The following is a 23909-nucleotide window of genomic DNA, read 5'->3' on the forward strand; positions in this document are numbered from 1 at the left end:
TCAGCAGTACCTTCTGGGAGTCAACTAGCACCAGCACCTCGGCTCTCGATGCTGAATGTTAGGGTCACATTTCTGATCTCTTATCTAAAGAACAGGCATTTACCTTTTCCCTCCACCACTACTAGTTCCAACCCTTCACTTCTCTCCTACTACAGGTGCAGTGGAGCCCTGCTATGCTGTCAGCTAAGTGCTGACCACCTGCTCCCTCTGCTGTTCCCACTACCACTGTTGCTGCAAAAAGCATGCTTTTATTTTGTTCTGCCATGCCCAATATACTTTTTCCAATGAAAAATTATATATCTGCAAAATACATGGTCTGGAATTACTATTAAAACCAAAATATCAAAACATGAGTGCTCCTAAAAGTCTTTAGCTTACCAAGAGCTCTCCTACTGACTATCATTCCATCCACCAGTGGGATAACCATATTGAATTTCCCAGTTGCTCCTTGTAGTTTTATCCTGAATAAACCAGTGTTTAAAGGATGGATGAAGATCACAGGAACTTCCTTCTCAGGAACAGTAGATCTTAAGGGAAAAACCACAACTGTTAAATTAGTTTTATAGCACTGTTTCAATTAATCTATACATGAAAAATGACCACTTTAAGTGTTAAAAGAATGTTAAAAAAAAATCTCTTGTGGCTAAACCAGTGGGACTCCTGTGTGCATCCTCTGGACTTTAGAAGGGTTATATCAACTGTACTGTTTCTATGATCTTCTTTCACCACAGATTTTGAGAGTCCTGCAGACAGGGCTTTAAGCCTCACAACATGTATGCAGCATTAACCGCCTCACAAGGGAGTAAATCAGGAGGGAGGCTAATCATAGACTTTAGATAAAAGCTACACATTTTCTGTTCCTTAATTTATGTTTAAACTGCAGTGGTGATATGAAAAGCTCTTTCGTTTTTTCAACAAAAAAATCCAGTGAAGAAACTCATCTGTCTTTTTAACATGACTGCCTAGAGTTTTCAGGGTTGTCTGCGAAAGCTGAAGAATGCAAATAGTCTCAGTTGTGACTTGTAAAGTGCAGCCTAAACTGTTGTCCACAAGAATCAAGAAAAATAATGAAAATAAAAGCAGTCTTACCTTAGGGAAGTGCTACTATTGGCTGTAGTTTCCACGCCAGTGCTAGTCTCAGACACCAGATCAGGGAGGGGGAAGTTTTCTGTAAGAGGAGGATGAACTGAATAAAAGTTTATCTACCTCAGGTTTTGGGGTTTTGTTTTTGTACAAAGAAGGATTATTTATCATCAGCCAAAACCACACAGTCCTCAACCATTTATACCATGGATATTCTTGATAGCAGTACAAAGTCTTTGTTTTTAAGCTTAAGCATTCATGGAGCATATAGACACACCTCAGCCATCCTGTGCTCAACAGATTAGGTAACACATGCCCCAGACCCTCAATTCTCTCCATCCCAAAGGTCAAAATCTCTAGAGGAACAGTGAAAGCAGGAAGGAGGTGAAGTATTTCAATCACAAAAAGAGCTTTCAAATTATTATCCAACAGCATCTTCACCTATCCACAAGTAATCAGCCTCAAAAATGGTGCTAGGAATTTCAAACGATACCACCGCTCACATCTGCAGTTCCCTTCAGCCCTGCCCAACACGGCATCTATCGTTCCTCAAATCCAAGCTCTGTAGATCCTCGCCATAACGTACAACTCTGCTGCCATGCACTTGGTAACGAGTGAGTGGATAATGGAGGTGCAGAAGGAGTTACTAAGAACTCTGATCCCTGGAAGGGGATGTGGCACTTCCTGTTATCTTGTTTAGGGGCAGGCACTGAGAGATGTTGAGTCGTTCACAAAAGTAGAGTTCAGACAGGACAGTGCTGCCGCCTCTTCCAGCAGGAAGAGTATAAAGCCTGCAAACACCTTCTGTCATCAGAGCTGGGATACTAAGAGTACACAAAAACTGCAGGTAGCAGGAGAGCATGGAGGGCTGTGGGAGTACTCTGAGATAGAGCCAGAGGGAGGGCAGGCAGTTGGCACAGGGGCACTAGCCTAGACTACAAAGTGCCAGCAAAGATATAGCAGAAGCATAAGGCAAAAGCCAAGAATGTAAGGAGCACAAGGCAAAGCCTCTGGGCTAGGAGCCACTTTCAAGATTCCTGCCCCCACCAATCCGACTGCCATGCTTACTGAACCTCACAAACTCATTTCTTCAGCTTCAGGCCCAGAGCTCTGGGAGATTCCTACAGCTGCTGAAAGAAGCAGCCAAGCAGAAACAAGCATGTGTGGCACAGTTGCTGCCTCTGCAGTGAGCTGGCTTTAGCTGCCACCCAAGAAAGAAGTGAGTCAGGGACACCAGTTTTGGAACTGAAGCAGCTGAGGGAACACCCTCTGGGCCAGTGTCTGGATAAGGAAATGCTGCTGCAGGACTTGGTGTCTGCCTCCTGATCCCAGATAAGTTCCAAGGGATGTGCTGTGGACAAAATTGTTGATCTGAGAATTTACACCTACACTTTACAGGAAGCTTCCTCTTGATTGCTCCCATTCTCTTGGTTGCTTTCCTCTGGGAGGACCTAGGGCTTAATTAAGGCTCACCCTTACTGCCAGACTGGGAACCAGGATTAGAAATCAAAGCTAAAATATAGTATTGGTTACTGGCCAGTGTTACAGACTCTGCTGGGCCAGGCCAGTACAGAGAGGCTCTCGCACAGCACTAAACTCAGGCCATGGCTTAGAACCAACACACAAGAAGCTCTTGAGGACAAGGACTCCTCAAGTCTAGCAGCCAGCTGCCCACCATTGTCCATGCCATGGCTGTAACAGGATGGGCAAAGCTGGGTCTCTCCCGGGTCAGTCAGTACCCAGAGTCAAGAGAGGAAATACCAAACTAAGAAACATTAAGTTGTATGAGGAGCAGGACCCTGCTTGAACTGAGGTGCAGAAAGCTGGACTGCATAGCATGAAACAGGCACCCCAAGCAGAGAATAAATGAGGCCTCCCACAAGACAGAACACAACGGAAAGTTTGAAAGGTACCATCAAACTGTGAAGGATGATGATCCCTTCAGCACAGAAGCAGCAGGTGTCATAAGCAATTTTTTTTAAAGGAAGAACAACAGATTCACTCTGAGGAGACAGCAGCTGAGGGGAACTCAAAAACAGGGGTGCACACTTGTCTTGTGTGTTAAGCTTAAGAAGGTGGTACATGACAGCATTTCACACGTACTGTCAGAGCTAAAATAATCTCCAGACCTACATGCCACTGATTTATGTACAGCACTCAAATATCAAAGAACTGTTTTAGAATCTTAAGTGTCGGTTACAGACATTAATATGGATTTAGCATTTTATAGAGGAATGGAACAGAGTTTTTCCTCTAGTTCCTGCCCTGTTCTTACTTTAGCAAATGATAAAAATCTTCTACGCACCTATATCATCATAACGTTCCACCCAGACCACATACACTTTGGTTTCAGGTCCCATTGGTGGAATGGTCCGGCCCTGAGGCACCCTCTTGGATCTGGAAGTAGGACTGAGCTGTTTTGAACAAAAGGGAAGAGCAGCATTTGCAAACATCCTGAGTCCAGTAATGCATCCAACAAGCATTTCCACAGTTGCTCCTTAGACAGGTACAACCTCTGCCAACTACTGACATGGGGCAGCTGCAGTGGAACTACCCACTGAGAAACAGTAATCCAGGTCTCCACAATATTTATATTCAACATAAATTAATAGATTCAATCTTATAATACTGGTTCAAGTTTTTCTCAATGTTCTCAAAGATCTTAAATCAGTAACAGAATATACCTTTGGAAGCTAATGTTATACAAGAAGTAAGCAGTTGTAAATCCTTTGCTAACTGTTACAGCAGTTCATGGTTTTCTGCTTTGCTACCATACAAAAGCAGCTTCACATCTGATACTTCAGACACGACTGACACATTATTTTAAACTGGGTAGGTATGAAAAGTGTTCATGTCTATCTGTCCTAAATTTCCAAGCATTGATTTGAATCTGAATCATGTTGTAAATACTGCATATAGTCTTTCTTGCAGGCATTTCAAGATTTCAGTATGCATTAGTACTTAGCATGCTTAAGTTTATATTTAATAAATGTAGTCTTGCAATCTCTTATTTGCAGGTGCAAGTTCTGGCAAGACCAAAGCAGATGTTGAAGACTAATGGCTAGGAACAAGTAGCTCCAAGTGCTAGAAAACCAAATCATGTATTATCAAAAAATGATGTAGCATTGCCAGTGTGCTTCTTGCAAAGGAAAAAAAAAGCCATTTTTCAATGCAAGTTTTGCCTTACCCGCTGGGAGGGATTAAGATTGTCTGTATGACTGGGGAAGAGTTCAAGTGTCAGAGACGGCTGCTTCAATATTCCTGGCAGCAGATCCATGTTGGAGTCGCTCTCTTGGTCAGAGACATTGCTTTCCAGTGAATCAGCTGTAAGCCAGAAGAAGAAAGGTGGGTTTTGTCTTTTCTGCCAAAAAAATTAAGCTGTCATCATAAGTAAGGTTTTGAAATTAAAAAAGGTTTTAAGGTTTTTGAAACTAATCGTATACAGATTTATGGTCAAGTCAATATAGCACTGGGAGCCGGAGAAGATTCAGCAGTGGACAACTGCCAGTTATTCCAGAACAGACTGCAGTTAAAGCACTCCCTATCGATTTAAAAGTGTCCCGTCCATTTCCTATGGAATACAGCTGCCTCACCTTCCTATAGCTATCAGCCCTTTTATTCCAGGGAACTTCTGCACACTGGTTTTTAGTGTGAAAAAGATGTCATGAAAGCTGTTGCTCACCTACATAGCAATTGTGCATGTGCTCCTCCACGTGCTGCAGGAGCATGCCATCAAGATGGAGAGGAAAAACAAAAGCATCACCAGTTGATGGTGAACCATATGCCCAGCTTATGGCACCCACGGTAACAGCAATACTGCTGGGCAAACCTGAACATATATTGAGCCTTAGACTGAGAAAAGGGGCACAGAACATCTACCATCTTACACAGGAGTCTGATGCTTAGGCTGCTGTAACAATCAGCAGCTTTCTGACAAGGATCTTGCTAGACACACTACTAGTTTGCTTGTTTAGGTTCTGCTTCTGAAAAAGCTCTCAAAAAAATGTTGTTTTAGTTTTTGTAAACAGCATGTACAAAATGATCTTACTTAAGGACTCCACTGGTGATGGGACAACAAAAGCTATTTCTGTCAGGGCATCCGCATAATACAGCACCTTCTTCTGCCCATTGAAGATACTCGCCCCAACATCTTCTGAAATAATTAGATCATCTGAAATGGACATAAAAGGGAAGTTTAGTCAAAAGGAAGCTTTACCTCTTTGTGCACTGCCTCAGGAGAAGACTTTCAACTACAAGGTGCAATCAAGGAGAAGTAGTCATGCAAATCTCATTTTAAAATGAGAAGACTTCACAGTCAAATCTCATGGCTAACAAATCAATCATTCTCAGATAAACTTTTGTTATCTTGAAGGAAATGGCATTTTGGGTTGGGAGAGGATTTATTCTGAACATGTTTCCATGGAACTGCATACCCTATTTCCCTTGGAATGAGTAGTCTAGTAAGCACGTCTGCCACATGAATTCATCTAGTAGCTATTTCTAACCATTCCCTCTAACAGACATCATTCAGTTAGTCATTACATTTCCAAAAGATTGTAACATTTATAACTTCAGTCTGATACTATTCCAGAATTTAAGCCAGTTTCTACAGACTCTCCTCTAAGTCTTTTCTTCTGCCAAGGAGAGTTAGAAAAAGGCTCTTTTGAACCAAACCCAATGCAAGAAAGCTCCTTGTTCTCAGCCCCCATTTATTACCTCATCACAGCTGGCCAGTACGTCAGGTCTTCACAGTACAGAGAGAACACAGCTCTTTGGTCAAGCCATGCTGTAAGTAAATTACAACACCCCCTGTCTTTTCCTTCCCCATACTGCCTCCAGAAAGACGAGCAAGGACTTTAGGCTGAATTATTTCTCCAATCCAGTTTGCAGAAGGGTTCCTGGGATAGCTGCCTCAGCAAAACCAATAGAGCAGTGAAACGCAGTACGCTAACCGAGAGGTGGGCAGAGACACACAGGAGCCTCAGGGCCATGCTTCACCATCAGGGAAGCAGCATTCCTGTATCTCCAGTCCATAGCTCTCTGGGAGCAGCATTACAACCTGAACCCAACTGTTTAAGAGCTTCTTTGCTTTCGGGGGTGTGCAGGGAAACAAAACTAAAGCTATGCCTGTGAAGTTAATCATGGCTCACTGGAAGCTATTCTAGAATCACAGAATTGTTTAGGTTGGTAAAGACTCTTAAGATCATCAAGTCCAACCCTTAACCTAACACTGCCAAGTCCACCACTAAGCCATGTCCCTAAGCACCACATCTACATGGCTTTTAAATATCTCCAGGGATGGTGACTAAACCACTTCCCTGGGCAGCCTGTTCCAAGGCTTGACAACCCTTTCCATCAAGAAACTTTTCCTAATATTCAACTTAAACCTCCCCTGGCACAACATGAGGCTGTTTCCTCTTGTCCCATCACTTGTTACTTGGGAGAAGAGACCGACACCCACCTTGCTACAAGCTCCTTTCAGGTAGCTGTAGAGGGTGATGAGGTCTCCCCTCAGCCTCCTTTTCTCCAGACTAAATCCCCCCAGTCCCCTCAGCTGCTCCTCATAAGACCTGTGCTCTAAACCCTTCACCAGCTTTGTTGCTCTTCTTTGGACAAGCTCCAGCACCTCAATGTCGTTCTTGTAGTGAGGGGCCCAAAACTGAACATAGTACTCAAGGTGCAGCCTCACCAGTACACCTGTACTCATGAGTACAGGGGGACAATCACTTCCCTAGTCCTGCTGGCCACACTTGTTCTGATATAAGGCAGGATGCTAGATGGGTTTTTAATCACCAGCCATCCACAAAGAGAAAATACATTTAATGAAATAAATAGCTTTAGTGACGGCAAAGATTGGAGAATACAAAGCAAGCAGTCTTTACAAGGTGGTCCAAGTCTCCTTTAAATCTACCATTTTTGGGTTTTAGCCATTGCTTGCTAAAGGTACGACTCCACTCATGGATTTGTCCAACAGCAGAACCAGACTAGAAGTAGCCCACCCTCCCTCCCATCCCTGAATGCTTTTTCTGTTCCTTCTTCCCCCAGTTTGTTGAATTAATTCAACTATTCGGCAGTCTGATCTAATCCAAATGGCTGAAAAAAATCCAAGTTAAAAAGCCCACATCAAAATAGATTACCTTGCTAATTCAGGGCACTGCCTTCTGCACAGCCATACTGACAAAGCCAACCGCAAAGGGAAGGGAGAGGGCTCTGCCTCTGACTAAAGCACAGTCTGACCCTGTCCTCAAAGGGAAATTAAACTAAGACCTGGCCATTTTGTAACCTCTCCTGACTTGATCAGAGAAAGCCACACCTCTCTTCTCTTAACCTCTCCCCAACATTTCAAGCCTTCTACCATTTGTAGCGTTATTCTACAATAAAACTGTCCAGTTACGGGTGAGGAGCATTTCTAAGGCGCAGTGAAGGGAAAGCAGAGCAAGAATGTTGCTTAAGCAACTGCAGCAGTAATGGTGTTGCACCTGATGCAAATGCCAGGTCAAAGACATTGAACACGTTGGACCAGCCTGTTCCATGCCTTTGTGTGGCCCACAGCAGAAGGCTGAGGTTCTGAAGATCACCAGGAAAAGATCTGGCCCTTGGGGTAGCGACCATGTACCGCACTGAAACCAAAGCAGACACTATCAGAAGCCCAGGTAACCCCACTAAGTTGTTCAAGGCAGAAAAACTAACCCAACCTCCAGTTCACCACCCTGGGATAGCAATTCACTACCCTGAGGATCATTTTTGTTGACAGAATAGGAAGAGGATGGTATATGACAAGCCCAGAGGAGGAATTGTTCTAGCAGAAAAAAGTAGAGTAAATTAAGCAGGACAGAAGAGCTGTGTGTGGGCTCCAACCACCATGATCTACAAACAGCAGCTTGTTTTCATTACTTCCCACCAAGCATAATTACAATTCTAGCTTGTTAGTTAACATCTCATTCTAATCTACTTACAGAACACTAAAAATTGCACAGTATTTCAAGTTTATTTGCCAATATGCAGCACAATCTGAATCTGATTTCACCTGAATACTGGTTATGGATAATATATTAAAGACTCATCCAGTCTGCTAAAGTACAGCACAGAGGCTCTATTTTTGCTCAGGCTCCTCCCCACAATATACAGACATTAGTTTTCCTTACTTTGACTTGAAGCTTAATCTAATATTTACACATTCCTTTCTAGTAGACATCTGCATTTATAAAAAAGGCATTTTAATTTAATATCACACTATTTACTATGTCTTACCTTGTTCAGTTCCTTCTTCATCACTGCAGTTATTGATTGACCAGCTTGTTGAGACATGGCCAGTCCACCCAGGGTGCTTCCCCACATCAACGGACCAGCCAAGAGACAACAAGAACTCCAGGAAGTGTGGCTGGACAATTCTGGAAGACTCCATGTTCTTCAGGATCTGAAACCACCAGCAGCACAGTGGTAAGTACACGAGACTCCAGGAAGCAGCTCTCTTCCTCCTCACTTTAATTAAAATTTTGTGTCACCAACATGGTTTTGATCAAATACAGCTATTCAGTAAGCCTGGAACCCCAGACTTTCTACATGGATACTACTCTCTGCTGCCCAACATCCTCCCATTCTGCTTGGCAATGTTCCATTCGATCAAACTCGTCTTTCTGCCATCATTGTCAAAGCCTGTAAAGCAGTTTAACTGCCAGAAACAGCAATTTTGAGATTTATCCACTCATCAGGGATAAACCACTGAACTGTTCAGGGCAGAATCTGCATTAGCACCAAACATACCATGAGAATTTTCTGGACAATTTTCACTACTAAACTGAGGTGAAATTTTAGGAGAAAGTAATTTTATCACTACTCACCTGTATATGACACAGTATTTTAGAAGGCGGGCCTCCCCATACATTAAATTATGAAACAGATTTTGCAAAACAATTTTCTGCAGGATTGAGGATGTGGTTTAATAGATGTCACACTGTACTGTTCACTTTAAACCTTAATCTTACTTCTGTAAGATCTGGGATGTTTCCACATCCAAAGGCAATTTTTATCCTATTGTGACCAAGTGAAAGTTGAGACCTTCACCAAACAGCACACAAGCAGACAAGGATGATTTGTGATTTAGTCTAACAGAACCATTGGGATCTGCAGAACAGATAACACTGTGTAATGCATCCATCCTTTCTAGGCCACGTGAGAATTTGTTTTGTGGCAGGAGCATCTTTGATTTTGGCTTGTGCAGGGGCAGTACACTGGGACACAGCCTCCAGCAGAGCAGAAACTGCAGGGACAGGGATAGGCACTGGAAGAAGAGCTTCCAGACAGGCAGCTTCTTGTATCCACACGGTCCTGGCACCCCATCCTAATGCCTCATACAATATTCAGCAGTGACTAGACACACTGAATGGAAATATTACTATTATTCTCATTACGGAGCGCATTGAAATCATAGCTATGCTTCAGAACGAATTAAGTGCAGTTTAGAAGAAATTTGAGAAAATAGGCAAGCTCGGGCTTTATACAACTATATGGCTTTATATCTGAGCCCATTACAAAAATTTACAGTAATGCAAGGACAAGGGAGTACTTTGAAAGGACATCTAATGATGTGAAGTATAATGATGTAAAAAGTGCGTAGGCGGTTTCATTACCCTGTATAAATAAATGCCATGAGACCCTTCTCAACTGCAAAAGCCTACCACCACAGAGAAATACTTGGGCCTAATGCAAATAACCAGCAGGCTAGATGCCACTATTCTGGGCTGTGCAGCATCAGGTAAAACACAGCTGACACCACTCCTTGTGAAAGGACAGTGGGTCACCTCTCAGAACAGAATGGGGTCCTGAGCTCAAGAACTGGCATGAACTCACACACGTGGAGATGGCTCAGTAGGACCAGGCAGCCAGTCCTACTCAAAGCAGAAACCATGTCACAGCTTGGCTTTAATCTCCTCATCTCTTGATTGTTAATACTGATAATGAAACAGGACAGAAGTCACAGGTCTTTGCAAAGATGGGAGCAGTATCAGTATCTCACTCAGCTCAGGTCCATGGAGACGAGTATGTTATTCACTTGACTGCCACTGTGACTTCGCACAACCTGAAAGGCTTCGGAATCACAGCAAGATGTCTGGGGATCTTAAAGCACTAGTGGCACCTTTATACTGTGTCTAAATATGTCCAGAATCATCCAAATACAAGAATTACTTACATCTACATGGCAAAACCCATGTTAATTTTGTTTCCAAAGGCTGGCAAGTTCTGCAGTACTAAGAAATCTCATCTGTCTAAATCCATAAGTGCATATAACCATCAGATGGGAAAAAAAGCTTAGCAAGAGCACATTTCAGCTGTAAGGCAAACCTTGCAATATCTTGTTTCATAGATTACTTTGGAGATGGAAAGACTGTGTACTGGCTACTCTGAACTTCAACTTGAAAACACACAAACAGCACGATCCTGGTTTCAAGAATTAGTGCATTCCACACAGAAGTAGAAGGTGTTAGTGTTCTGGCAACTGTACGCGCACATAACATGAGGAGATGGCAAAATAATTTATTATGGAAGCTACATTTCTACTCTTTACTACGAGAATTATGAATGGAATGAGAAGGTGCTACAGAAACAACCTTTTCTAATGAACCCATAAGCTCTCTTAGTGAGTTTCTAGGTCACAGTCTAAAAAAGTCACAATTTAGATTTGCACAAATTAACCCGATTAACCTAATTGCATTTGAATGTAAATAGTATAATGTAAAGACTTACAAAGCAATAACACTTTCTTACTTGCAGAAAGTTTTTCATTCCTTTTACATGTGTTTAACATTAGAATCAAACTAGACTACCTGGACACTGCACATTGCTGGAACAAACTGCAACCCTTCCTGCAAGCTAAGCCAACAAATCTGAAATTAATTTCTGATATGAACCTTTGAACCCTACAAATAAGGATAATAAGGACAGAACATATAACCAAAACATTAATATATATATAATATAATCTATATTAAAAAGATGTTACAACAATCCTAAATGTGGGTAATGTACTTCAACCTACAAATGAAAAAAAGTACACAGTGCCTTGTTAGAGCTCACACTGTAAACAAACACAAAGCCCAGAACTCCTGGTTCTGATACTCCACTCCAGTCATTAGCAGTGATGCTTTGTTCACTTGAGGATTACTAGAAAGAAGGAATATAGGCTAGTTGGCACCCTACACTTTCACTTACCTCCTGGCTCGTTTTCTGGCCTGCCTTCATGTAGAAAATGAAAACAGTATCAAAAGGACGACATGGTAGTAAATCCAAGTAGCCAAGGTCATCAAAAAACCCAGGAAGAGCAGAGTCAAGTGCAATCAGGTGAGGAGGTAGACGACTGTTAGCAGGTTCCTATCCAACAGACAGAGTTCAACAGCTTAGAAAAACATCTTTCGTAACTGAAAAGGTCTTTATGGCTTCAATAATAATTCATTAAAATACAAAAAGACAATTTTCCTTTTTTCTTAAGAGCAAAATCACACACAATTTTCTGATGCAAAATAATCTTGTTACTGTAAATGAGTAACAGCAAGCATAACAGTTTGACAGTTTGTTGCATTCTACTCTCATTAAAGACATTATTTTGCCAGCAAGATGGACATAACATTTTCCTCAAAAAAAAAAAAAAGGAGTGCTAGCTACCCCAACAAAAGGAGCAGATACTTTTAAAATATCACAACTGTACAGTCACATGTGTAGTTTCATATTTGTTAACTTATATACCAATAATATAAGTACTAAGCACTTTTAGATATCATTTTTGCAAAAGCTGCATTGGCTACTTTTGTTGACAGTCTTCCAGAAGGAAATGAAACAAATAAAAGGGAGAATCCGCAGATAAGATGCAAAATTTCAAGTTAAGAATATGGATCATCTCTATAAACTGTTGTCATTTTAACTTTAAGAAGAAAACTCTACAAACTACATGTACTCCCTAGTGTTTATATATGATTAGACCACTTCAGCACAATCATCTCTGGAGCAGAACTTCTAAGGTTGTCATATTTCAGAAACTCTTAAAGCACCACCCCAAAACCTAATTCAAGCCGAGGGAATGATTTCAAGTATGAACATGTGAATGTGATAGCTTATGTACCCACTGCAAAAATAAAGATACAGCAACCTACTCAGAGCATGTTCAACTTGAGGCATGGCCTTTCACAACCACGCTCTCAATCCTGGAAGACTGCAATCCATCACTTCATTTGATTAGACTACAGCTTAACAGTAGTTGGAATTACACAGAAGATCTTACACTAACAAAACTTAGTTTTCTTCTTTTGCCAAGCCAGACCATATAGGTACTGAGGGCATTTGCACAACACTAAGAAGTATCAGGTCACCTTCAAAGCCTCTAGTGAGAGAAACCCAAAGTGAGAGAGGAACAGGCGTGCTGTCTGGAACTCCTGTGCTGGTGGTGGGGGCTTACACTCCGTGATCGGATCAGGAAAGCTCTTCTTCCGCCATTCCTCTTCACTTTTCTGGTCTATGGAAGTCTCAAAGACAATCTGCTGGGCCATGCCATTCCTCAGCTTCTCGTGACGCTCTTCGAGCTGAAAAACATTGTGTGAAATGGTGATTCCACCAAGATCGCGAAGATCCACTAAGACAACAGCCCCATCATTTAGAAAAGCTGTAAGTCACAGGTACAGCAGCAGCTGCAAGTCCACCACCAGGATGTTTACTAAAGCACTATCAACAAGGCACTGCAATGTTACAGAGTGAACACCCAAACACCCTGTTTGCATGGGAGAGCTGTTGCAAATTTACAGATCCAGTATCAGCTACAGCTTCTCCCTTCTAAGCAAACAGAAACTAAAACACATTTGGCACTGTGAAACTTTAAACTATTTGACACACACAGCCCCTTTCTCCAGGTCTCAAAAAAGTCCCTTCCGTTTCCCCAGAAGCAGCAACAAAATGCAAGTCATTGCTTCCTAGTAACACCAGGATATTAGGATCTGTAATAAACATGCTGAGCAGTGCCTCCCAAAGACTCACATCCAAGGCATTCTCATCTTCCTGGAGAACTGCACAGATATCATTAGCTTGCAGAGGTTATTATTCCATTAATACGAAATGAGTCGAGGTGAAGAGTAAAGCAGTAACACATTAGTATATGAATCATAAACAGACAAAAAAATCCAAGAACAAAATTAAGGCAGAGACTAAGTTACTTACTTCCTCATTCACAATTTCATGTAAATCAGGAATGCTCAAGTCAGCTTTCACAAAGGGGATCTTGTCCACTTCTTCAGGAAACGGGCGGTGCTTCACACTGTATTTCAATCCAACATCATTTTTAGGAGCTGGTCGAGGTTCTGGTACAAAAGTCTGACATAAAAGGGGGATAGTTTTTACATTCGAGGCATTGTGCCACTAGACAATACTTTATTATAATAGATGGAAAACGTTCCCTCCCTCCTCACCACCAGAAGTACACTAATCCATTAGTGAGAGGTATCATTAAAAAAACATTAAAGTACTTTAAGCTAATAGACTTGTATTAAAACTGTGGCCGTACATTTTAAGAGACACAAATCTGCCCATTCTGGTGGCTGCACTCCTGGAACCTATGAACCCTGCTCACCATCTAACCTCTAGCAGCTGCAAATCTCAATAAAATTGGCAAGTTTACATGGCAACATCCTATTTTCAGCCCATTTTAACTGACTGAGCGAAAGCTACCAACTGTTTGAGAAGGCTCCATTTTAACCCTGCTGACTATGATGATCACGAGGAGTCAAGCTGAGAAGTCCTGGATGAGAACAGCAGCAACGCTGTGGGTCAGGAGTGAGAGGCACTGCCAGAATATCAAAGGGGTTGCATGATGTATCATAATGCAATTTTGACCTTGTTACTACATTGTACTCTAAATCATTAGTAATTCCTTCAAAACTTGATGTTACCAATGAAAGCAACAAATGATGTAGGTGCAGGTTTGCAGGTGCATAAGGTCCAAGCAAGCAAGACCTTTAATTACATTTTGAGTGCTGCTTTATAAATTTATTTACTACCAATTACACTGCAAAAGGGCAAAACCATTAACATTACAGTTACAGAATGCCTTTAAGTTGGAAAAGTTCCCTCAAAACTGGTAAGAAGGTCAGCAGTCAGGACATGACTACTTTGGTGTGGGAGGCACCACACTTGGACTGACACTATTCAGCAAAACAGCTCAGCTTCAGTGACAGCACAGCTCCAAAGGCATCACAGATGGTCTTCCCAAAGCCTGCTTTGTGGAGACCAGACTCATCTACATGTGAACATAACAGCTGGACTGACAAGCCCTCATTTCGCTGCATTATTATTTTCTTTATTTTACTGAGGGGCATGTGAAGAATTTGAAGATTTAGAGAAATTCAGAAACAGACAAATTTTGGTAACAGAAGGCCATGCTCCACTAGACAACTGCAATTAGAAGTTTTACTGTAAAATGAGATTGAGGTATTTCTCCTCCACTATTCCTCTCCAGAGCCATTCCAGAGCTCATCTGGATTATTTGTTTTACAGCAGGTTTACAGCCATCTTTGCAACATTGGGCCTCGCAGCTTGACTAACTGTTCTCTCTGCAGCATCTCATTCTACACCTCCAGACTTCGCTCCCTCTGCTGCAAGGGCTTTGCCTGGCATCCTAAAATCAGCACCAACACTCATGCCTACACACTAAATACACTGTCCATTGTCCCATCACCTCAGAAGATGTTTTCAGAAAAAAACAAGGAGACTGCCCCCTCCCCTTAAACAAGTCTAGAAGGCAACAGTAATTTCACAGCCTGTATTTAATATTAATCACAAGTCATAAAGAGTCACCAGAGATGTGTCACATTACCTACAGCTAAAGGCCCCGTGGCTCAGCCTTAATGTATAATCACCAGCTCTGTGGGGCTGTCTCACATTAGTAGAATTTCTGCTGAACATCTCTAAGTTAAAGATTTCTTTACGGGCTTTGATAGAGACCTTTTGATTTGCTTTCGCTCCTCTTGGTAAAAGACAGAGTTGCTGGGCCCATGCAAATCTTCCAGATGTCCCACGGATCAAAACCGTGACAGAGGGGAAAGAGTCATCTGCAAAGCACATGTGTTAAGAAGAAAATAGTACATCATCATAAATTGCAAGCAGTTCACTGTGCAATAATTTAACCAGAAAGAAACACAGACATGATGACAGAGGTTTTGTTTTCAAGGTTAACTCCTCCCTGACCCTGAGCACAATTCCTAGTGAGACACAAGCAATCCTCCCCTCTGCACCAGGGAAGTACTAGTCTACTTTGTGGTCTGTCAAGTAGTTGCCAGGTCAGTTTCATCATTAAAAGTAACTTTCATTCAAATTCATGCAGATCACTGTTTCTCCCCAGATTATCTCCAGGAAATGAAATCAGATTGTCCAGCCACTGCCTGTTTAGGTGAGACATACGGAGACACAGTTTCCAGGATCCTTCCATGACTTTCTGTAAAGGTCCCACACAAATAGCAGCAGTAAGAACAGTGGAAGGACAAGAGATAATGGCCAAATTATGACAGGGGCAGACTTCACAACGTGGAAAATTTTTCACCACAAGGAATAAGGACACAGAGAAGCTGTCCTCATAGGTCTGCAAGAACAATGTCAGGTTGCATTGCCCTGGTCTGAATTCAGTATTGACCTTGTTAGGAGCAGGAGGTTAGACTGCAGATTCCTGAGATGCCTTTCAACTTGCACAGTGATGGTTTTAACGTTACAGGGATTTCAGTCTTCCTTCAAGACTTAAAAGCCCATCCATATTAGCCACTTTAGAAGAGGGATCATCATACCTTTACAGCTATTCTTTTTAATATTATTTATTCTTTTGTACACATAAACCACAACCTGACACCATCAGGTACCTAGCAGGTATATATTATATTATATATTCCTTCTCCACTATTTCATGGGAAGTAGAGTGTGACACAGCTACATAAGCACACATAGACAAACCAAACCAGCTCCCCACAGTCACCCACTTCAGTAACCTCCCTCAAAAGTGATCTGACAGACTTGTGCATTACTGCAATTAATCTTGTAATTCAAAGGGGATTTGTAAGCAAGTTATGCACAGCAAGAAAAGATAATCTAATTTGAGATTCTAATAGCTTTACAGGATTCCTCAGTAATGCATTTAGCAGAGGCAGAGGAACGATGAGAACTGCTCAGCCGTTCTAGTGTGCTCTAATCCATTCTAGTCAGGAACACACTTGCTCAAACACAGACTGTGGGTGGACGTGCCACAATGGCTCCCAGCATCACCACTTCTGCAAGATCTATTTAGTGATTCTCAATGAGTTTGAAGCACTCTGGACCACTCAACTTCTCTTAGTTCATAAAGTTCTGTGCAATTTCTGTTTTCAAGACTTGTACCCAGACTCCATCCTGTCCATATCTGTGACAGAGCAGCAGATCTAACACACATTGAGGTAGCATATAAGAGAATTTTCATCTGTTCTGTTAGGTCATACATGAAGACTTACAGGGGGATCAGTTACTCAGTTCAAAGCATCATGTAATTTAATACCAGATTTTTTAAATATAAATTCTTGTTGGTCAAAGTATGAGGCTGAACGAGTTAGCTTCAGCTGTGAAAGCCAATACCCTGTGATAGTTCTCCCTTACAGTAGGTGTCATCGATAGAACAGGATGGTGCACAGCAAAGTTATAACAGCTCCTAAGCAGCTAAAACCATTTGAGCTGAAAGCAGCCACAGAAACATTGAGTAACAAAAGACCCAAAGCAAACAAAAGCAACTGTGCAAGCATAAAGGTGTCACATCAACCATTTTTTGAATACTTATCCCTATCAAGGGACACACTATATCAAGTACAGGAATACTCTGTGTTTTCATTTTTTTATGACCAAGGATGTTTTCAAAATGTAACGCTATTGCTTTTGTCCGTCAGCAATAATTTAAATGGCAGTCGGCTGCAAGTATCTGATTTAACTGGGTGAAAGAGACAACTGCATGAACAATTTAGATGGGCTTGCACATGTTTGACTATCTGTGGCATTAAAGTTACTCCCACCACTTCATCTCAGAACAACACTCTGCTCAATCACACACCCACAGAACAGGTAAGCTCCTGAAATCTAAGAGACACCTGATGAAGAGCCTTTGTTTTGCAGCTCCATACAGAGAGTTTTGACCAGAGGAAGAAGGAAATGGGAACTATGAACTTACTCTGTTCATTCCCTAGGGGCTGCTCCAACATCGCCAGGATGACACTATTATCCAAAACGAAGTAACGGAAGCTATGCTTGTTTATGGTCGGTAGACGAGAATATTTAATTAAAGTGGTTTCATTCACCAAGCTGCAAGGAGAAGCAGGGCCACTGGGAGAAGGAAATGCTCCAAGTAACTGCATAATACTGCAAGTGAGAAAAAAGTTAAATGATGACAGATTAAGAAGATGAACTGTTCCACCCAAGCACAGACCTTCACTCATATTCTTCATTTCTATCTTGACGTGGCACTTACCCTATCAGGGCAAGCCTGCCCTCTCCCATCAGCTTGTGTTAAAACAGAACCAGTAACTCCACAAAAACATGCATGAAAACCTACAAGGAAGGATACTCTGCCTACAGAATGAGGTTTTTTTATAACCTAGGCTATAAAGATATTAAGATATGTCTTAAAGTGCAAAAACCTGTACCCTTCCACAGTTTTTTTAATGTTCATTTTTTTAAGATCATGGATGACTGGAGATAATAATCCATACCTTAGCCCTCTCATATCAACAAACAAGACAGACATGGTAGACGCACTAGTTATGATTGTCTTTTCTTTCTTCAAGTACAGGTTACATTAACTTAAAACCCTTTAAGAAAGGCCCAGCATCACGCAAGCATAGCTACCATAGATGGTAACCTTCCCTGGGAGAAAGCCTCAGTTGCCTAACCTCCTTGGAGCCATGGTCACAGGAGGCTCCTGGAAGTACCACTTGAAATCATCTGAAGTTGTGCAGGATCTACCTAATACTATTAGAAACTGAAAATTTCTACGGCAGGAACCAATAATGAGAGCTGTCCAGTGCCAGACTGAAGATCATAACCAACTCAGGACTTTTAACACCACCACTCAGACCAAAAGTAAGTTTATTGAAGTCCTCCCCACACACTTTTCCACTTTACTCTGAGAACAGATAGTTTCATCTCTCTAAATGAAAAGAAGCAGTTTTAGGTAACAAATGTTTGTCTACAAGTTCCAGTGCGCAGTTGTTTTGACCTTGGAAATTACACAGATGTTTTTACTAACTTAAAGTTTATAACAATCTTATTGTGAAGCAGAGCACAAAAAGAAAGCAGCTATTGCCTTTTGAAAAATATATTTATCCTAGCCATCCTCAATCCGCCCTGTCTAGCATCATGCTGCTCATCCAGTAAAACAGTGGTTTTCAGCTTCTCTGGAATAAATCTCAATTTTCCTCTCCGTGCTTCCCCTCCAACCCACACATTAACTGTTACTGCATTTCCAGCAGAACCTCTCAAATATATTAAGCGAGCCCAACGTGGTGGGCAGACTGAAATCCCACCCTGCACCAGCTTACACCTGCTGCACGTGCCATTCCCCGTTGCGTTACACATGAGATATAGTGTCTATCAGTTTCCCAATCAGTGTGGGGAATGTGTATCTTGTCAGGCTGAGGATAAGGAGAAGGGGGAATGGAAAGACAGGGTCAGCAAGTGGGAGATAGAGGGAACTGCTATCTGTGGAGAGGACTGGCCAAGAACAGAACACCAGGGGCTACAGGAAGACTTGAGTTTTCCTCCCCAAGGAAGAGAACAGGCAGGAGGGGAGGACAGCAACCACTGGGATCTTTTTTCTGTTGAACACCTATAATGGGAGGGGGAAGACAGCTAAGGCAGAGCACAGGACAACCCTGCCCAAAGGGCAAAACAGAAGGAGCTCCTGGCTGGCTTTTGAAATGTTCTTGCTACATCACACAGATCTCACCAGCTGGGAACTCCCAATTAACACACTCTCAGACAAGGCAATGCTAAACAGTAAACATGCTCTGACAAATTACATACCACGTTAAAGTAGCTTCAGCAGCATCCTTCACTCTCATGGATGCGGGGTTTGGCTCCTTATCTCCTTTGTACTTGACCTCTTGTTCACTGTTTTTGGATTTACTTCCTGAAATGCCCAGCTCCACAATCTCCAGTACCTCTTTTAAACAATCCTAAAACACAAGAGGAACCACCTTAAAGCAGAAACACTCCATTAAATGTTTCCAAGACTTCAGTGAAACAGTGATATACCATCAATTAAAATACAGCACTGCTGCTAATATGAGCTCAGAAATAAAGGCAGAAGATTATTATAACAGTGTTGGAATAAGATCACATTTGCTATAGGAATGATACTTTCTCCATCTATAGATGTCTACTTATGTTTGTATTCTAATGGTAGAAAGTGGTCTGAATGAACAAATAAACAGAATATATTCAATTACATATGTACCAAATTACCAAGAGGACTACTAAGAGTGCAATTGAAAAATATTTAAAGAGGTAATAAATGCATTTCTGAGACTGCAGAACTTTTAGTTAAGTTATAAGCACATTAAGTACGAACTCATCTGGAAGACTGCAAGAAAACCTTTTCTGAGTCTTTCAATTGCCAACAGCTTTCATAAGTAAAATATATCATGGTATCTAATTCATCAAGAGAACAGTAACAATATACTACAAGTACACAGCAAAGCTTCAACAAATCTACTGCAGTAGAGACCAATGCTCAGTAGAACTCCAGGTATGACTCACAAATGTTGCTCATTACAAAATCATCTGCTGCAGATATTTGCATTGCTACAACAAAGGTTCAAACGTCATGGCTTGAGCTATAGAATAACAAGGAAAGCGATCTCAAATAAGTAACTGGATAAAATCTGAACACAAGTAAGCAGTCAGTTTTTACCACCCAAGACCAGGCAGGGTTCTAGGTCTTGGCTGGTGTCCGTCCTTATAATCACAATTGATGTAGACAAAAAAAAAAGAGACTAAGATTAAAGCTTGCTGACAGAGCAAAGTTAACCAGTGTCAAGATGCAGAGACTGGCCATGAAGAAATACAGGAGGATTTTACAGTGTTGGTTAGTAAAATAACAGGTGAAATTCAAAGCAAATATAAGGTGAGGCACCTGGAAAATTGCAATTCTAACACTTGCAAATGCCATGAAAGTTCCCATCTTGACTACAATGACTCAGGAATGAGCTACTAAGTGTCCAGTATATACTGCACACAGTCTGTAACACTATCTTGATACATAGTGATAACTAAAATTAAACAAGAACCCAGTGAAAGGAAATTAAATGAAAGAGAAGTGATTGTCACCCTGTGCTCAGCACTGGTGAGGCCACACCTTGACTACTGTGTTCAGTTTTGGGCCCCTCACTACAAGAACAACATTGAGGTGCTGGAGCTTGTCCAAAGAAGAGCAACAAAGCTGGTGAAGGTTTAGAGTACGTGTCTTATGAGGAGCAGCTGAGGGGACTGGGGGGATTGGTCTGGAGAAGAGGAGGCTGAGGGGAGACCTCATCACTCTCTACAACTCCCTGAAAGGAGGGTGTTGGTCTCTTCTCCCAAGTAAGAAGTGATGGGACAAGAGGAAATGGCCTCAAGTTGTGCCAGGGGAGGTTTAAATTGAATATTAGGAAAAGTTTCTTGATGGAAAGGGTTGTCAAGCCTTGGAACAGGCTGCCCAGGGAAGTGGTTGAGTCACCATCCCTGGAGGTATTCAGCAGACCTGTAGACTGTGGTGCTGAAGGACATGGCAGCGTCAGGTTTACAGTTGGATTTGATGATCTTAAAGGTCTTCTCCAACCTAAATGATTCTAAGATTCTATGAAATAAAGAATTACACAACTGAATATACCCATGCTGTGCCACCTCCAGGGAAACCATCTTGTCCTAGTTACCTAGTACCATGCCAGTAGCCTAAAGTGCATGCAGAAAACATCTTTAAATAAAGTCCTGCTTGTGGGTTTTCAATTTTCATTAAAAAATATATATGCTATAGAATATATAAACAAAAATATATATGAAATATATGTTCTATACAGAACTCTGTTAAAATATTACATAATACATACTAATACAGATTTTATATACAAATATAGTAAGATCACCAAGCTGTCTCTGCAGGGAGACTATCAATGAAAATATGCAAATTTTTTAATTACTTTTTCATAAACCCCAGGACAGAAGGCTGTTGAAAACATTCATCTTTCACTTCCTGCTCCTTCCAAGCTTCCCAAGCAAATTCCATCTTGGATTGAGCTATGCCTTGCTCAGTTTCTAGAACACAGTTTTCTTGGTGAAACAAATTCTGATTATCAAAATATTAGCATCAAATGAATTCCAGTAAGCCTAGAAGATGCTTTAGTCAGGTGAGAGCTGAGAAATGTTGAGATATGGCTTTCAGTGGAGTTTATCTGCAGCAGGTAGCTATGCGATATCTATACACCATTAATTCCCATATTTCTCTTTTCAGTTTGTTTTTTCAGGCTTTCATTTCTTCTCTCTTTTTGCAGTTTCACAAAGCAAGAGGAACGATCAAGACATTCTTAGAAGTATGAAAGATAATTTTAAAGCCAAAAAACATTCTTACTGAATCAAGAGCAGAAATCAAAGTTCAAAACTATTTTGCACAGAAGCTAGTTTTGAAATTCCTAGTATACTGTTGAAAACTAAGAAAACCACATTATTTTAAAGTAGCAAGAACAGGTGGGGCACAAAAGGCATTACAAGTGGGAGTGCTCAAAATATATAGACCAGAGACTCTTACCTTCTCATCCAGCATATCAGGGTGCTCAGTGAGCCAGACACAGAGGCACTGGAAAGCCGCAACTATCATGGAGTGAAGGTCCCGGGAGTGGAGCGGGGCTGGGCGGCTGCACTGGTACACTATGTAGCTGCACACTGAACTAATAGCTCTCTTCCGATCAGAAGAATCCACCGCCACTTTCACCTGGGTAAAGCAAGCAGGAGAGGATGAAAATTCCTCCACAAAAATCTTTCAGAGAAGAAATAGTTTTTAAAAGCCTTTTTAAATGCAGTTTTAAGAAACAGGAATAAATGGTTGAGCTCTTGTATGATTACAGCTTAAAAGCTGTAGGTAAAAGTATTTAACAGCATTTCAGGATATTGAAACTTAAAGGAAAGAAATGCTGCACTGAGGTGCCCCCACATTGTATGGCTTGGTTTCCAAGAGCAAGAGTGGTACCAATATGATTTGATAAGAAACTAATTGCAAGATGAATAAATTAGTATTTGAAACTTATTTTCAGCAAATACCTCTCTCCTTCAGCTACAGCAACCCACTCTGTACCTCAGAGCCCACTCCCTGCTAAGTCTCCCTTCCACAGGGCTTCTGCTCACGTAACTTTCCCCGAAGTGTATTTTGCCAGCACAGTAAGTTTCACCAGTGAAAAAGGGACAGAAAACCCATCCTCAGGCAAGCAGATTGGCAAAACAACCCGTAACCCCACCCCAAAGCTTACTGCAAAAACCCCTCAGCTTCTCTCCCAACTCAGGGCTCCAGGGAACAAGGCTCTGGACCAGAGGGTTAGTGAAGAGCCTTGTACACTGACACATGAGGATCTACATTATAGAACTAAAGAACGCAATTTCTCTTTTCTGTTCTTTCCAACCTGTGACTTGGCACAGGAACAGTCAGTTAAAGCTGGAGTTTTCTACTCTGTAGCATTTGACCATGCCAAATAAAGCTTTACTCATTGAAGTGCACCCTTATCCAAGCAGGAAGGTGGATGGTCTTACTGGTGACACCACCAGAGCCAGGCAGCTGTACTCCACAAAGGGAGAGGTGACAATTCAGAGACCTAGTATGAAGACAGCATTTCCTGCAGAAGCATAGTATCTACAGCAAATAGAGCCCTCAAGATGAGCTCATGAAAAGCAGGTTGGTGAACCAGCACTTTTGCAGGAAACAGGATTTTTTAATTTCCCAAGTCCCATGAATAACCTAGTGCTGAACAGACACAAGACAGGGCAGTCTCTAACCTGAGAAGGTCTTTGGGAATTGTTACATCCAACGGCACAAGCAGAACCACTCCTCCACTCTGCAGTTCTGCAGTAAGAGGTAATTTCTTTCTACCCTCTTTGTTACAAAGGGAAAAGATATCCAAGATACCCCAGAGGAAGAATTACTTCAGTTGCAGGAGAATTACACAAAGATTAAGATATTAAATATTAACCTGGGTAGGCATTTGAAAAGATAATATATTTTCATATTTCCATCTCATTGCAAGGCAAGGAAAAAAACCAACTGGCTTAACCACACAAGCTGCAGGAACCCCTGGTTCTGTATGATGTTCTGTAAGACCCAATAACCATACATTAATTCACTGCAGAACACTTTCAAATGCATCCTTCAGCTCATGCTCCTGCAGTAATAAAATAAGCACCCAGTCCAACACGGCTCAGTGCTGACTCCACACTCTAAAAAAAATGCCTGAGACACGTATTTCAAAGAGATCTGTCAAGTTCCTGGGGGAATGTGACAGGAGATGCTGAATTGTCCCACCAGGTCATTGCGGCTGCTGTAAACCCACTGAACTTTTGCTTAACAAGTATCACGAAGTCCAGCTTGGGGACAAGAGCCCTCAAGCAGAAAAGGGCATTCTACTTCTCAACAAAAAAGCCCCTCCAGCTAGTGCCTTTAGTTCAGTTATTTGCTGCTGAATCAAGGAACTGTGTGCAGATAAAGCTCTGAAGAAAGTGACACCTTCACATCAGAAATACGCTATCATCTTCTAAGCTCAGAAAACTATTACCAA

The 23909-nt window shown here is 41.6% G+C and overlaps 1 protein-coding gene across 6 annotated transcripts in view; it reads right to left on the reverse strand.

Annotated features, from left to right (window-relative positions):
- Positions 1 to 23909, reverse strand: part of RALGAPB (Ral GTPase activating protein non-catalytic subunit beta) — a 67066-nt gene that overhangs the window by 5529 nt on the left and 37628 nt on the right. For 5 of the 6 annotated variants that reach the window (XM_074843533.1, XM_074843531.1, XM_074843530.1 and 2 more), the window contains 13 exons: positions 21899 to 22081; positions 19141 to 19292; positions 17291 to 17478; positions 15061 to 15167; positions 13282 to 13434; positions 12444 to 12653; positions 11293 to 11451; positions 8335 to 8500; positions 5132 to 5254; positions 4271 to 4407; positions 3389 to 3497; positions 1090 to 1168; positions 379 to 527 (listed from right to left, as the gene is read on the reverse strand). In XM_074843533.1, coding sequence (XP_074699634.1) covers positions 379 to 527; positions 1090 to 1168; positions 3389 to 3497; positions 4271 to 4407; positions 5132 to 5254; positions 8335 to 8500; positions 11293 to 11451; positions 12444 to 12653; positions 13282 to 13434; positions 15061 to 15167; positions 17291 to 17478; positions 19141 to 19292; positions 21899 to 22081 — 1915 coding nt within the window. Of the gene's footprint in view, positions 1 to 378; positions 528 to 1089; positions 1169 to 3388; positions 3498 to 4270; positions 4408 to 5131; positions 5255 to 7134; positions 7704 to 8334; positions 8501 to 11292; positions 11452 to 12443; positions 12654 to 13281; positions 13435 to 15060; positions 15168 to 17290; positions 17479 to 19140; positions 19293 to 21898; positions 22082 to 23909 lie in introns of those variants that run through there. The other variant, XM_074843534.1, reaches the window with a different exon arrangement.

Source organism: Strix aluco, chromosome 17 (assembly GCF_031877795.1).
Source record: "Strix aluco isolate bStrAlu1 chromosome 17, bStrAlu1.hap1, whole genome shotgun sequence".
Lineage (NCBI taxonomy): Eukaryota > Metazoa > Chordata > Aves > Strigiformes > Strigidae > Strix > Strix aluco.